We start from the raw sequence: 14,719 nt of genomic DNA on the forward strand, positions 1-14,719 counted from the left end.
TGTCTAAAAAACAGTGTACATACCTTAATTTATAAATACTTTATTGCTAAAAAAATGCTAACCATCATCTGAGCCTTCAGCAAGTGGTAATCTTTTTGCAAAAGTAACATCAAAGATCACTGAGCACAGATCACCATAACAAATGTAATAATGAAAATGTTTGAAATATCGAAGGAATTGCTAAAATTTGACAGAGATATGAAGTGAGAAAATGGTGGAAAAATGGTGCCAATAGGCTTGCTTGACACAGGGTTACCACAATCCTTCAATTTGTAAAAAATGCAATATTTGTAAGGTGTAATAAAATAGAGTGCAATAAGGCAAGATATGCCTATATGCAACATTTCCATCATCAGAGAAAGTTCTGTTGGACAGACTCGGTTGTAAGACAGGGAAGAAAGTCCAGGCCCAGAAGGAGAGCAAACAGAATGGAGAAGAGAAAGAAGTCATGGTTGACGGATTTCCTTAGCAGTCCAGCGGGTAAGACTTCACCTTCCAATGTAGGTTCAATCCCCTGTCAGGGAACTAAGATCCCACATGCCTTGCAGCCAAAAAAAAAAAAAAAAAAAAAAAACAAACAGAAGCAATATTATAACAAATTCAATAAAGACTTTAAAAATGGTCTTTAAAAAAGAACTGTAATAGTCTGTAAAAAGACTCTAAAAATGGTATTTTTTACAATCATAAAAAAATAATGGCTGAGAATATTCAAAAACGAACCCATAGATACAGGAAGCACAATTTATATAAATCAGGATGGATAAAAAGAAATCCACATCCAGCCACATCATAATGAAACTGAACAAAAAATACAAACAGAAAATCTGAAGAGTAGCTAACAAAAGGACAATCAAACTGGAGCTGACTTCTCTTTAGCAAATAGGAGACAGATAGTCGAGCAATGTCTTCTAAGTGCAAAGGAAAAAACTGTCAACCTAAAACTGTGTACCCAGCAGAACTCTTTAGTAACAAGGGTGACATACAGACATTTTTCATATAAACAAAAGTCTCAAGAGCTTACCAACAAAAAACTCTTTACGGAGGAACTTTTAAAACATGCTCTTCATAAATATGAATATACCTCTTCCTAGAAGTGAGGTCTGAGACATAAGAAGGAATGATGAACAAAGAAACTGGTAAGCATGTAGGTAAATTATTTTAAGCAAATATTACCAATACAAAGTAATCATGATAACAGCATCTAAACTGTGTGTGTGTGTGCTCAGTCATGTCCGATTCTTTGAGAGCCCATGGACTGTAGCCTGCCAGGCACCTTTGTCCAGGGGACTTTCCAGGCAAGAATTCTGGAGTAGGGTGCCACTCCCTTCTCCAGGGGATCTTCCCGACCCAGGGATTGAACCCAACAAGCCTCCTGGTCTCCTGCATTGACAGATGGATTCTTTACCACTAGCACCACCTGGGAAACCCATAATGTCTAAATTAGAGTTGTTGTTGTTTGTTTGTTTTTTAAGGGTATAATTAAAATATTGGATGTGGTAGTATAAGTCAGGAAGAATGATCAGAATTAATATATTTTTAATAACTCTTACTATTTAGGAGAGGGCATTAAGATATCGATCAATCCTAGGCTTTATTAAGTTAAATATACACAGTATTTTAGAAGGTTCTACACCCTCCATATACATCAGAATCTCCTGAAGGCCTGTTAAAACATGGATCGCTGGCTCCCACCCTCAGAATTTCTGTTCCAGGAGATCTGGGGTGGGTTTCTAGAATTTTCATTTCTAACAAATTCCCAGGTGTTGCTGCCACTACTGGCCCAGGCACCACACTTCAAGAACTACTGAACCCAAAACAGTAGTTTTGGAAATAGGGTGCTTAACTTCCAAACCAACAGAGGGGTGTAAAATGAAATGAGAAAACAAACAAAAATTTTCCATCCAGACCAGCTAATATAATGTTAACCACATATGTAGTTTTAGATTTTTCTGGTAGATACATTAAAAAAGTAAAAAGAAACTGGTGAAATGAGTCTTAGTAATGTATTTTATTTAACTCAATATATCCCAAATATTATCATTTCAATATGTGATCAATTTTAAAAATTATTAATGGGACATTTTATTTTTTTTTCTGGTACAAAGTCTTCAAACTTCAGGGTGTATTTTACACTATCCGCACTTCTCAATGTGGCCTGACCACCCTGCGGGTACCCAATGGCCACACATGGTTTGTGGCTACAACCCTGGACAGACCAGGTCTAGACTGTAAGGGATGAGAGTCTGCAGAGGACAGAGGCTCCACAGAGTCACTGCGTGCCCACGATATGCCAGACTCCAGGGGGAGCACTTCATCCACATCATACATCATCTCCTTTCATCCCCACATAGGCCTGCGAGATTAGCATTAGTATCACTCCAGATGGGGAATAGCAAGGCTGAGAAAACTTAAAACATTTCCCCAGGATCATCTGGCTGGCGAGTGGCAGAACTGGACTTCAAAGCCAGGTCTCTCATAGTCCATTGCCAACCTTGGAACGTCAGAGTTTCTATACAGGATTTTCTGTAACAGGCCAGATAGTAAATATCTTAGCCTTTTGGGACCAATCTGTCACAACCATTCAGCTCTGCTCTTGTAACAAGACAGCATGCATGTGTGCTCAATCATGTCCAACTCTTTGCAACCCCATGGGCTATAGCCCACCAGGCTCCCCTGTCCATGGGATTTTCCAGGCAAGAATACTGGAGTGGGTTGCCATTTCCTCCTCCAGGGGATCTTCCCAACCCACGGATTGAACCTGTGTCTCCTGCATCAGCAGGCACATTCTTTACCACTGAGCCACTTGGGAAGCCCCAACAGGGCAGCAGCCTTAGACAATGTGTAAACAAATGAGCGTGGCTCCGTCCCAATAGCATTTCATTTAGGGAAACAGGTAGAGGGCAGGATCTGGCCTTTGGGCTGTGGTCTGCAACCCCTGTGCTAGGCTAACACAACGGGGCCTCTGGATGCCCAGGTTCAGGGAGACCTCAATGACTAATTGCTGATGTTCTGTGGTGTGTGCATGTGTCGGGAGTGTTTGGAGGGGGGAGACCTTCTCTTTCCAGAACCACCATGGCCCTCCCAATGTTCAGAAGGATCCAGAATGGCTATGTTTTGGTGGTACTTCCTCAGATTCTGCCAGGGGCTTGGCCAGTCCTGTAACTCTGTAGCCTCCACTGAGCTCCTGGCTATAAACATGAGTTATTCCCACTCTCAGGGCTGAGAGAGAGGGGAAATAAAGGCCAGGATTGATGGAATCCCAGACATAAAATCTGGCACCATAATGCCTACATTTTGGAAATTGCCTTTAATTAATGGTTTATGGCCACAAAGATTCCCTCCCCCAACCCTTCATCCTTCTGTAGCATCTTCTCCCTGGTGATCAGTCCTGGTGATGGGAACAGGGAGGGGGTGAAAGAGGAGGGCTGGTGAATAGCTGGTTTCTCAGAAACCAAAATGTGTGGTTTTGCTTATATGAACCCAGCTTGGCCTCTGGCATTCCTCGAGCCTGAACTCCATAAATAATGTGAATTGAAAAGCCAGCTCCCTGCACAGGCCTGAGGCCTGTTAGCTACAGAATCACCAACACACACTCACAAAAACACATCAAGCTCAGGAAAACACACACTCACAAGTGTGTACACACACATACACACACACACCGGAAATTTGCTTTTTTATTTTTTGGTCCACTTATCAGTCTCTCCTTCTTCCTGTTTCTCTTGCTGTCTTTGTGTTCCGTGGCACTATTTCTTTCCTGAAGTTCTGCTCTTTGAGTCTCTCTTCCGTTCTCTCTCCTGTCTTTCCCCTTCCCATGCCCTTTGATCTCCCCTACTTGGGGACACATAACCAAGCTACACAAACACACCCCCAGCTGCCCACCTCAGCACAGAATCCACAAACCCTCCCCTCCCATCACAGACAGCCCTGCCCCTCCCACCTGGACCAGGCTTGACTAACCAGGACAATGAACTTCTGCCCAAGTGCAAGAAGTGCAATTAGGTTCCCTCCCTAAGCACCTGAGCTGAACTCAAACCACATTTCATCCCAGGAATACAAGGGGATGGAGGCAACTCTGCCAAATTCCAGGTGTAGCCAAAAAAAAAAAAAAAAAAACCACCTGCCCAAGCCCCAAGGGAGAAGCCCTTTATTACCAATAATAGCCACCTTGACTGAGTGTCTACTATGGCTTCATATTCAGAATTTATAATAGTCATGTTAACCTAAGAGGTAGATATTATTATTATTCCCATTTTATAGGTGGGAAAACTGAGGGTCCAAGGGGTAAATGAATTTGCTTAAAACCAAAGTCTGTCCAACTCCAAAGCCTAGTCTCTTCCCGCATGCTCAATCGCTTCAGTCTTGTCTGACTTTTTGCAACCCTGTGGATTGTAGCCTTCCAGGCTCCTCAGTCCATGGGATTTCCCAGGCAAGAATACTGGAGTGGGTTGCCATGCCCTCCTCCAGGGGACCTTCTTGACCCAGAGATCGAACCCACTTCTGCTCTGTCTCCTGCTTTGCAGGTGGATTCTTTACCCCTGAGCCACTGGGGAAGCCCCAGTCTCTTCCCACAGGGTGGTCCAAATAGACAACATGGGTTGTGTCTTGGGATCTGGGATAACCAGTCTCAGCCACATAAGGTCTCTCATCTCCCCAGAAACATGTAACAGAGACATGACTCCAATACAGGAATAAGGCAGAGGTTCTCAGGTCTAGCCAACAGGAGGACACACTGTTTGGATGCCAGTGGTCAGCACCTGTACACCCAACCAGAAAGCCTTCCCTGCCAGTCAAACCTGTCCTTGGGGGCCCAGCTGGAGGGAAGGGAACACCTAGGCTGAGGCCCCTAGCCAGGCAGGGACTTGGAGCCTCCCAGGCAAGGCTGCAGAGGCAGTCGCTGTTTCTGCATTCCCCGGCGCTATGGCAACAAGAGTGCTCAAATTGGTGACCTGCACCGAGTCTGTACCATCTGCTGTTTTCGGGGCTGGGGGTTGCAGGGTCACCTTCTGTCTGCCTGAGAAAGGAAATTCAGTAATGTGGCAATGACCTCTCACCCTTGTCTATGCAGTATAGAAAGGCCCCATCAGCCCCACTGTCACTGAGTCCGCAGAGCAGCCCAGGGGAGGAGGCAGGCAGCAGAGAGCAGCATCACGACAACGTGCAGAGATGGACACTGAGGCACGAGGCACCACCTCTGCCCACCCTTCGTTAGGTCGTTCTGCCTGGAACCCTGCTGGACCAGCCTGGCATCTTCCAGGCCAGGTGGCTGTGGGCCCCGAAGGGCTCTTAGCTGGGCAGTTAGGTGTTGGGGAGAAGGTTTCAGTAGAGCTGGGACGAGGGAGGTGGGTATGGTAACCAAGCTGCAGTTCCCCAAGAGTTGTCCAAGGCATTTCAGTGGAGGGAGGCAAGTGACTGGGGGAAGGGGCTTTGTGACTTGAGAAAGTAAGGTCTTTAGCCTGTGGGTTTTTTTTTTCAATTTCAAAAGTAATATAGCCAATGCAGAAAACTTGGAAAACAGAAAAATATGCACACACATTCTGGCACATTCACAAGTTCATGACACACACACACACATGTTTACTCACAAATATCCATCATCCCTTTCCAGAGATAAAGACATTTAGCATTTAACCATCTAATACAATGTAATATATATGTGTATATATTATATAGACATAATTATTAGGATTCCCTGGTGGTTCAGACGGTAAAGAATCTGCCTGCCACGCAGGAGACCTGGGTTCAATCCCTGTGTACACAAGATCCCCTGGAGAAGGGAATGGCAACCCACTCCAGTATTCTTGCCTGGAGAATTCCATGGACAGAGAAGCCTGGCAGGCTACAATCCACAGGGCTGCAAAAAGTCAGACACGACTCAGCGACTAACACATGTATTATATGTACGTTATATATATTATCATACATATTTTAACGTGGTTGGGATTATGTTGTACCTGCTATCTTGTACTGTGCTTTTCCATTTTGCAATAGATTGTGCACATTTTCTCATATAAAAAATATTCCCATGACAGGTTTTTCAATGAATTGCCTATATTCCAACATACAAATGAAGTATCATTCATTCAGATTAAACTTTCATCCATAACCATTTATACTGCTTTCTAGTTTTTAAATGTTTCTATATTTTTCATTATAAATTATATATGTTTATTACGGAACTTTAATGATACTTAGAGGTACAGATGCTGATGCTAAGTCACTTCAGTCGTGTCTGACTGTGCGACCCCATTGATGGCAGCCCACCAGGCTTCTCTGTCCATGGGATTCTCCAGGCGAGAACACTGGAGTGGGTTGCCATTGTTACAGGTACAGCAGGAGGGAAATAATCTCATATAAACTCAGTAACTATAACACTTTTGTGCTTTTCACACCGATTGTTTTACTATGTGTCTGATTTGATGGCTATGTAATTTTTACCTTGTTATAATAGTTTATAATATACAATATAGGGTCCTTTCAAATTGGGCTTATTTTTTAATATTTGTCATTTCTCACAGTATTGAGTTTATCCATTTGGGTTTTCATTTAACCATGCTTTGGAAAAAGATTCTTTTCCCTGCTCTGTTGACTCCTCACCACCTGAACTTGGTATATTTATCAAGTGTTGATGCAGCTGACCATGGATTGAGGAATGGAGCTGCAAGATGCTGGTAGAAAGACATTTTTGCCTGTGAGGGCCACTCCAGAAACACATTTCACTGTGTACAGGAATAGAGCTGGTGCTCCATTTATCCTAAAAATATGAATCACCCAGTAGCCTAAAAATGACTGTCTCTGTGTTGGTTACAGTAGTAAAAAATGAGGGACAACCAGGCCCACCGACAGGAGGCAGGTGAAATAGATTATGGAGCATCCATTCCACGAATCCTGTGTGGTCAAAAGATATTACAGATCACTGCTGAGAAAGAGGGATGTCCTCCATGGTGTAAATGAGAACAGCATATTACAAAACAGGATGGACCATGTAAATGTGGGCATCTGTGTGTGTTTGTAAACGTGGGCATTTTTCTTCCCCCAGTGGCTATAATGCTGTTTATTTTTTATGAGGATATGTAGTCAGATTAAGCACAGGTTAATAAAGCCAGTTTGTTCTTTTCAAAGCAAAGCAAAAGCCCCGTAGACTTTTTATTTATTTATTTACTTTTTAATTGGAGGAAGTGTAGGCATCTGTGTATCCCAAAGAATATTTAACTAAATACCAGCAGCTGCTGTCTCCGGGTAGTGTGGGTTTTGGGGTGATTCTCTGTTTTATTTTTATTCTTTCTTGGATTTTTAATTCTTTAAATTCTTTTCCTTGTAGAGGGCATAGGTTACTATTGTCCGGGGGGGAGGGGGGGGGCAGCACAACAAAGCAAAAGCCATTTTGATTCTGAAAAGAAGAAACGTATAGGGTGGGGAAGACATTGGGGGCGGGTACTCAGAAGGGGCAGCCTGCCCTGCCCCTCACCCCACTCCCCAACACGGCCCTGTGTGCTTGTGTGTTGCAGACTCCGACAGCCAGTGCAGCCCCACGCGGCAGAGCCTCAGCCTGTCGGAGGGCGAGGAGCAAATGGACCGGCTGCAGCAGGTGGAGCTGGTCAGGACCACGCCCATGTCCCACTGGAAGGCGGGTACCGTCCAGGCCTGGCTGGAGGTAGTCATGGCCATGCCCATGTACGTCAAGGCCTGCGCGGAGAACGTCAAGAGTGGGAAGGTAGGACCCCCGTGGGGATCCCCACCCCCTCCCATCCCGTCCTCAGGGTTACAGGAGCTGGCTGAACCGACTTCATGCTCCAGTGACTCCAGTAAATCATTGTCTCTCCAACAAGGCACATAGCTCTTCCGAGCCTCAGCTTCCTCATCTTTAAAATGGGGCTAATTTCCCCTTACCTGACTGGAGGGAGGCAGGGCTGGACTTGAGCACCTTTTCAGCCCGTTCGGGGATTCCACCGCCTCCCGGAGCAGCAGTCCTCTGGCGAGGCGCCTGCAGAGCTCTTCCCGGACCGCGGGGAGGGATTCCTTGGGTCCCCGCTCCCACGCGTCCCTTCGGTGCTCAATTCCCGCTTCCTGGGCGCAGGTGCTGCTGAGCCTGAGCGACGAGGACCTGGAGCTGGGCCTGGGCGTGTGTAGCTCGCTGCACCGGCGCAAGCTCCGGCTGGCCATCGAGGACTACCGCGACGCCGAGGCGGGCAGGAGGTGAGCCGGCGCCCTGGCCCCAGGGAGCTGAGAGCTGAGCCGGAGACGGCGCCTCAGGGTCACACGGGTGAGGGGGCGGGCGCTGTGGGTGGGGCCAGGTGAGGAGTGCCAGGTCCTGGGATTCCAGTGGGCCGTGCTCTGGGCGGGCCCTCCCTGTAGAAAGATGGAGAACAAACTCAGTGCGCCTCCTGGAGCCCTAGGATCGTCCCATTGCGGGAGTCGGGGGTCTTCAGGGGCAACCCAGAACTCCTCTAACTCCGAGGGTGGGCCAGTCCTGGTGGACCTGGGAAATTTGGCCAAGATGTTTGTTCTGCCTACTCCCACCTCAAACCCCAGTTCTTAACATTCCAAGTAAGAGACAGCCTACAGGCTGGGAGGACGAAAAGAAATGGGCCTGATTTGGAGCCAGGTGCAAGGGGGTGTTTGAGGGCCCGGAGGAAGGAGCATCTATCAGCAAGCAGACCTGGGAAGAGCTGACTATCCGCCCATCAAGTGTGTCCCCAGCGATGCCGCCCTCCTGCCCCCAGCTCCTCCCGGCCTCTTCCTGACCTTTGTGAGCAGGACTTATTGGGGAGCCCCTCATTCACCAAGCAGCTCCAGGGAAAAGGAAAGGAGCCCCCTACCCAATCCTCAGCATACAGAAGGGGAAGAAAACTAGCTGGTAAATCTGACATTTTCTGTTTTGCATAATTATCTCCTTCACTGGTTTCCCCATCATTTTTGTGCAGTTAATTAATCAAACCTGGTGGTGTGTGCTATTATTTGCAGAAGCAGCTTTGTGGATTAAAAATAAGAGGGGGCTGGGGGTAGGAAGGCAGGCTGGTTTAGAAGCCGGAAAAGCAAATTGCTGGGTGTCCCAGAGAATGATTCTGAGGTGGCAGGAAAAGAGATGAGATGGGATCTGAAACTCGGGCAGTAACTCCCAGCCAAGCCAAGTAAGAAGGCCATGGTCCTTATCAGAAGATCTGGACCCTCCTAAAACTATGGTGAGCTTGCACCTCCGCTGAGCTTCCCCTCCTGAGTGTCCCACAAGCACCTAGCATTCACCACAGACCCTTACCCAGTGCCTGCCCCCAGGCCCCAAAGGCTCACCACCCTGGATCCCCCAAGCTGAAAACCCACCCCCAACCCCAACACGGTCACTATTACTTGGGCAGGGTGGTGCTGCCTGTCTCACCTCTCAAAAATGTGGGATTGCTGCCCAAGTTCCCCCCCAAATCCAGCTGACCCCTGAGAACCTCCCAGTGTGAGAAAAGGATTGGAGTCAACTCAGCAGCCAGATGTGAACAGACTTTAAACATTTCTAAGAAACCTAAGCAGGACTGTTTCCCAAAACCAGGGCCTAGGTAGTGGACACCCAGGGCCTCCTGGAGCAGGGAGGAAGAAGCCTTCATCTAATGGCTCTGCTCTCTGCAGAATCCTGGTCTGTCTGTGACTTGCCCTGTGACCTTGTGCTCTGTAGAACTTGGTTTCTCTACCTGCGAAGTGAAGGGGATTAAATTAGGACAGTGGCTCTTTAACCTTGGGCGATCATGGCCTATTTGAGAACCTAATGAAAACTTCTGAAACTTGCCCCAGAAGAAATACAAAAACTTCACAACCTTGCATTCTGGGACTCTCTAACCCATCCATGCAACTTTGAGGTGTCTGTGAACTCTAGGGTAAGGACCCCAGTGAGGTCATCTTTGAGAACACATCCTGTGTGACTCTAGGCATGACATTACCCTCTCTGGGCCTGGTTCCCCTTATCTCTAAAATTTATTGTTGTTGTTTAGTTGCTAAGTTGTGACTGATTCTTTGCGCCTTCATGGACTGTAGCCTGCCAGGCTCTTCTGTCCATGAGATTTCCCTGATAAGAATATTGGAGTGGGTTGCCATTTCCTTCTCCAGGGGAATTTTCCAACCCAGGGATCGAACCTACGTCTCCTGCATTGGCAGGTGGATTCTTTACCACTGAGCCACCAGGGAAGACCCTATCTCTAAAATACTAATGACAAAAATCCACCAACCCCTCCCAACCTATTACTCATTGCTTTATGGACATTATTTTATTTGACCACCACGACATCAAGACAGGATAGATATGCTTAGCCCCCTTTTAAAGATGGAGAAAATGAGGCCAGAGAAATAATGGGCACAAAGTCATACTACAGAAGATTCGACTTCAAAGTCAATTTCCTTTCCACTCTCCCAAGGCACCTTTGTGTTAAAAACATCAATGATGTATTAATAGCTCCTGCCACTATTCTTTCTGGAACACCAAATTCATCCCAGACCCAGTGCTAAGGGCTTTACCCTCTCTTACCTCTTTAAGTCCTGGAGGAAAGCAGGAGTATTTATAGAGGAGGAAATTGGGGTGCAGTGTCTCAGATCTAAGGGTGATGGAGCCAGAAAGGCCTCATATTTTTTATGCTGAATAATGACTCAAATGACTTCAAAATTCTGTGCCCAAACTCACATTTCAAGATCTGATCTGTTCCCTGTTTGGGGAATATCAGTGTCAAATTTTATAAAATGTTTGAATTACTTTTAAAGTCATCCTGTTTTATTCACCTTCGGCACTTACAGTAGCTCATACCAACAGCTGGGAAAGTGTTGCCAAGCCGAGGCCCCATGGGGACAACTTTAATGAAAAGAGAACTGTTTGGAAGGGCAGGCATGCATTAATTATCAGCATGCAGCTGGATATTGCTGATTATAAATGGACCTCTCAAATAGGTTAAGCAAGGTGCCTCCTTCCACCCTGTGCCCCACATCCCGATGCACCAGTGATTTGCTGAGCAGACCCTTCCTTCAGAGGGAAAAGAAGTCTTCTAGTCCCTATCAAAGGCGCAACAGCATATGATTCAGAGGCCACAAACTTCATCCCCTTCCCTGGGCAAGAAACCAACAACAGCTGGGCCTGGGAAGGGTCCCTGTAAAAGGAATGAGGCTGAAGCGGGTCACTCTAGTACCTTCCCATCTTCGAAGGGAGCTTGTTTTGGCCAGAAGATTCCAGCTTGAGAGCTAGGTTTGGGGGGACTTCCTGGAAGACTGGAGCTGGTGTCCCCCTCGCCTGGGCTTGCTATCTTCCTTGCATGCATGCTGCCGTTCCAGTCGTATCTGACTCTGTAAGACCCTGTGGACTGTAGCCCGCCAGGTTCCTCTGTCCGTGGGATTTTCCAGGCAAGAATACTGGAGTGCATTGCTGTGCCCTCCTCCAGGGCATCTTCCTGACCCAGGGATTGAACCTGCAACTCTTGCGTCTAACCTGCATTGGCAGATGGCTTCTTTACCACTAGAGTGACCGGGGAAGCCCACTGGACTCTAAATCAGAAGTTCTGGGGCCTTAGCCAGGTGGAGAGCCACAGGCACCACCCCCAGTCCTGCCGTCTGGAAACTGATGGTCCAGTGGGCCACTGGCCTGCTGAGCGGCGACCACCCAGCGTGACAGTGCAAGGGCTCCACAGAGACTCTGGGCACCAGGAGGGTCCTGACCTAGCACAGGGGTCCTAAGGCTTTAGGGAGAGCCGCATCTCAGCAGAGTCTCGCAGGAGTTAAGCAGGGGAAGAGGGTGGGATGGGAGGCCTGGAGGTGGGGAGGTCCTGGCTCTTCGGGGACAGATTCAGAGGTTTTGGGAGGCTGAGGGGCAAGAGGAAGGGAGCAAAGCCAGGAGCCCACCTTCCTGCTCTCAGTCCGTCTTCCGATGAAGTGTCTGCTACTATGCGTGCAGCATCAGGCTGACTCAGCCTGGAGAACAGTCCCTGTGCTCAGATAATTCATTTGTAAAGTTCCACGTGTGATGGGACTCTGAAGGGAATTCTTAAAGAGGCAGAGCAAACACGTCAGGGAGCAAGCTCAGACAGCACAGAGCCAGCCTCTGCAAAATGGGAGCTGACGCCTAGGAGAGGAGGAGAGAGCCCAGGCGGGGCTGGAAGAAAATGGGTGCCTGAGAGGCAGGGACCCCCACCATCTGAGGACAAACACAGTACATCCCGGAAGTGCTCCCAGCTTCCCAGGGAGGGGGAGCCTGCACCCTGTGAGGTCACCCCGAGGACTTCTGATTTTATCTCTGCAAAGGGGCACCATGGGAGAGTTTCTTTATTTAAATCTACTGTTCCTTTTTCCTCTTTTATGGACTTTTTATTTTTTGACCACTGTGTGTGTGTGTGTGTGTGTGTGTGTGGGATCTTAGTTCACTGACCAGGGGTTGAGCCCATGCTGCAGTGGAAGCACGGAGTCCTAACCACTGGACCACCAGGGAATTCTGTTACTGACTTTTCATTGAATGTTGAGCTACACTTCTTTTATTTTTAATTATTGCTCTATAATTTACAATATACACACTTAACACTATCTTCAAATATTATTATACAACTTTGCGTGTAGTATAACATGCTTTTTTCCTCCTGCTGTCATTTACACACACACATACATATATGCCATAATACATTGTTATTTTTTTTTAAACTGGCCGTTACCTTTTAAGATTGGCAAATAAGGAAAATGTTTACCAAGATAATTTACCATTTCCAGTCTTCTTCAAAGAAAAGTTTTATTGTGGTAAAATACCCGTAAAATGTACCACCTTAATAATTTTTTAGAGTACAGTTCAGCAGTGTTACTTTACCGGCTTCCCTGGTAGCTCAGCTGGTAAAGAATCTGCCTGCAATGCAGGAGACTCCGATTCAATTCCTGGGTCAGGAAGATCCACTGGAGAAGGGATAAGCTACCCACTCCAGTATTCTTGGGCTTCCCTTGTGGCTCAGGTGGTAAAGAATCCTCCTGCAATGTGGGAGACCTGGGTTCAATCCCTGGGTTGGGAAGATCCCCTGGAGAAGGGAATGGCTACCCACTCCAGTATTCTGGCCTGGTGAATTCCATGGACTGTATAGTCCAGGGGGTCGCAAAGAGTCGGACGCGACTGAGGGGCTTTCACTCACTCACTCAGCGGTGTTAAGTACATTCACATTGTTGTGCAGCCATCGCCACCATCCATTCCAATAACTCTTTCATCTTATAAAACTGAAACTTTCCCCATTAAACACTAACTCTCCATTCTCCTCTTCCCCAAGTAAGCCAACAATCATCATTCTACTTTTGAATCTGACTACTCTCAAGTTCCTCACATAAGTGGAGTCCCATTGTATTTGTCTTTTTGTGACTGGCTTATTTCATTATCATAATGTGCTCAAGATTCATCTGTGTGTAGTATCTGTCAGCCTTTTTAAGTTTGAATACTACTCCATTGGGGCTGAATACAAGTCCATTTTGCTTATCTGTTCATCCATCCATGGATACTTGAGTTGCTTCTACCTTTTAGCTCTTGTAAATAGTGATGCTATGAACACAGGGTGTGCTGATATATCTTTTAAAGGCCCAAATTTCAACACTTTTAGATATATACGCAAAAGTGGAATTGCCGAAACATATGGTAATTCTATTTTTAATTTTCTGCAGAACTGTCATACTGTTTTCCACAGTGACTGTACCCCTATACGTGCTCACAAACAGTGCACAAGGGTTCCAGTTTCTCCACACCCTTGCCAGCACTTGTTTTTTTTTTTAATAGTGGCCATCCTAATGAGTATGAAGTGGTATTTTATCATAGTTTTGGTTTGAATTTCCCTAATGATAAGTGAAGGGCTTCCTAGGTGGCATAGTGGTAAAGAATACACCTAAGGTAACTTGGGTTCAGTCCCTGGGTCAGCCCTGGAGTAGGAAATGACAACCCTCTCAAGTATTCTTACCTGAAAATTCCATGGACAGGGGAGCCTGGCAGGCTACAGTCCAAGGGGTCACAAAGACTCGGACACAACTGAGCATACAAGCACACATGCACATACACACAATGATTAGTGATACTGAGCACTTTTCCATGAGTCTGTTGGTCATCTTTATATCTTCTTTGCAGAAATGTCTCTTTGAGTCCTTTACCCATTTCTGAATCAGGTTGTTTGGTTTTTTGGTTGAGTTCTATTATTCAGTCACTCAGTCGTGTCCACTTCTTTGCGAATCCATGGACTACAGCACTCCAGACTTCCCTGTCCTTCACCATCTCCAGGAGTTAGCTCAAACTCATGTCCATTGAGTCAGTGATGCCATCCAACCACCTCATCCTCTGTCCTTCTCCTCCTGCCTTCAAGCTTTCCCAGCATCAGGGTCTTTTCCAATGAATCAGCCCTTCACATCAGGCAGCCAAAGTATTGGAGTATTGTTGAGGTTTAGGAGTTCTCTTTATTCTTTTGTGTAGCCCAAATTTCCATGTGGTTATTATTAATATTTTCTTTCCTCCTGAAGAAATGCCTCTTAAATTTCTTGTAGTTCATTCCTCTGAATTTCTGCTTGTTTAAAAAAGTCTTTGTTTCCCCCCTCATTTCTAAAGACTTTATTTTTTAGAGCAGTTTTAGTTTCACAGCAAAACGAAGGGAAAGTTAAGAGATTTCACGTAAATCTCTTGCCCTCACACATGCATGGCCTCCCCCATTATCATCATCCCCCACCAGATGGAGCATTTGTTTCAGTTGAACTGACACACCATTGT

General features: G+C 46.4%; 1 protein-coding gene across 5 annotated transcripts in view; it reads left to right on the forward strand.

The window, feature by feature from the left end:
* KAZN (kazrin, periplakin interacting protein) overlaps window positions 1-14,719 on the forward strand; it is a 1,309,273-nt gene that overhangs the window by 1,273,046 nt on the left and 21,508 nt on the right. For all 5 annotated transcript variants that reach the window (XM_070474078.1, XM_070474075.1, XM_070474076.1 and 2 more), the window contains 2 exons: window positions 7,509-7,714; window positions 8,078-8,196. In XM_070474078.1, the coding sequence (XP_070330179.1) occupies window positions 7,509-7,714; window positions 8,078-8,196 (325 nt within the window). The remainder of the gene's footprint in view (window positions 1-7,508; window positions 7,715-8,077; window positions 8,197-14,719) is intronic.

Source organism: Odocoileus virginianus, chromosome 11 (genome assembly GCF_023699985.2).
Source record: "Odocoileus virginianus isolate 20LAN1187 ecotype Illinois chromosome 11, Ovbor_1.2, whole genome shotgun sequence".
NCBI classification, from domain to species: domain Eukaryota; kingdom Metazoa; phylum Chordata; class Mammalia; order Artiodactyla; family Cervidae; genus Odocoileus; species Odocoileus virginianus.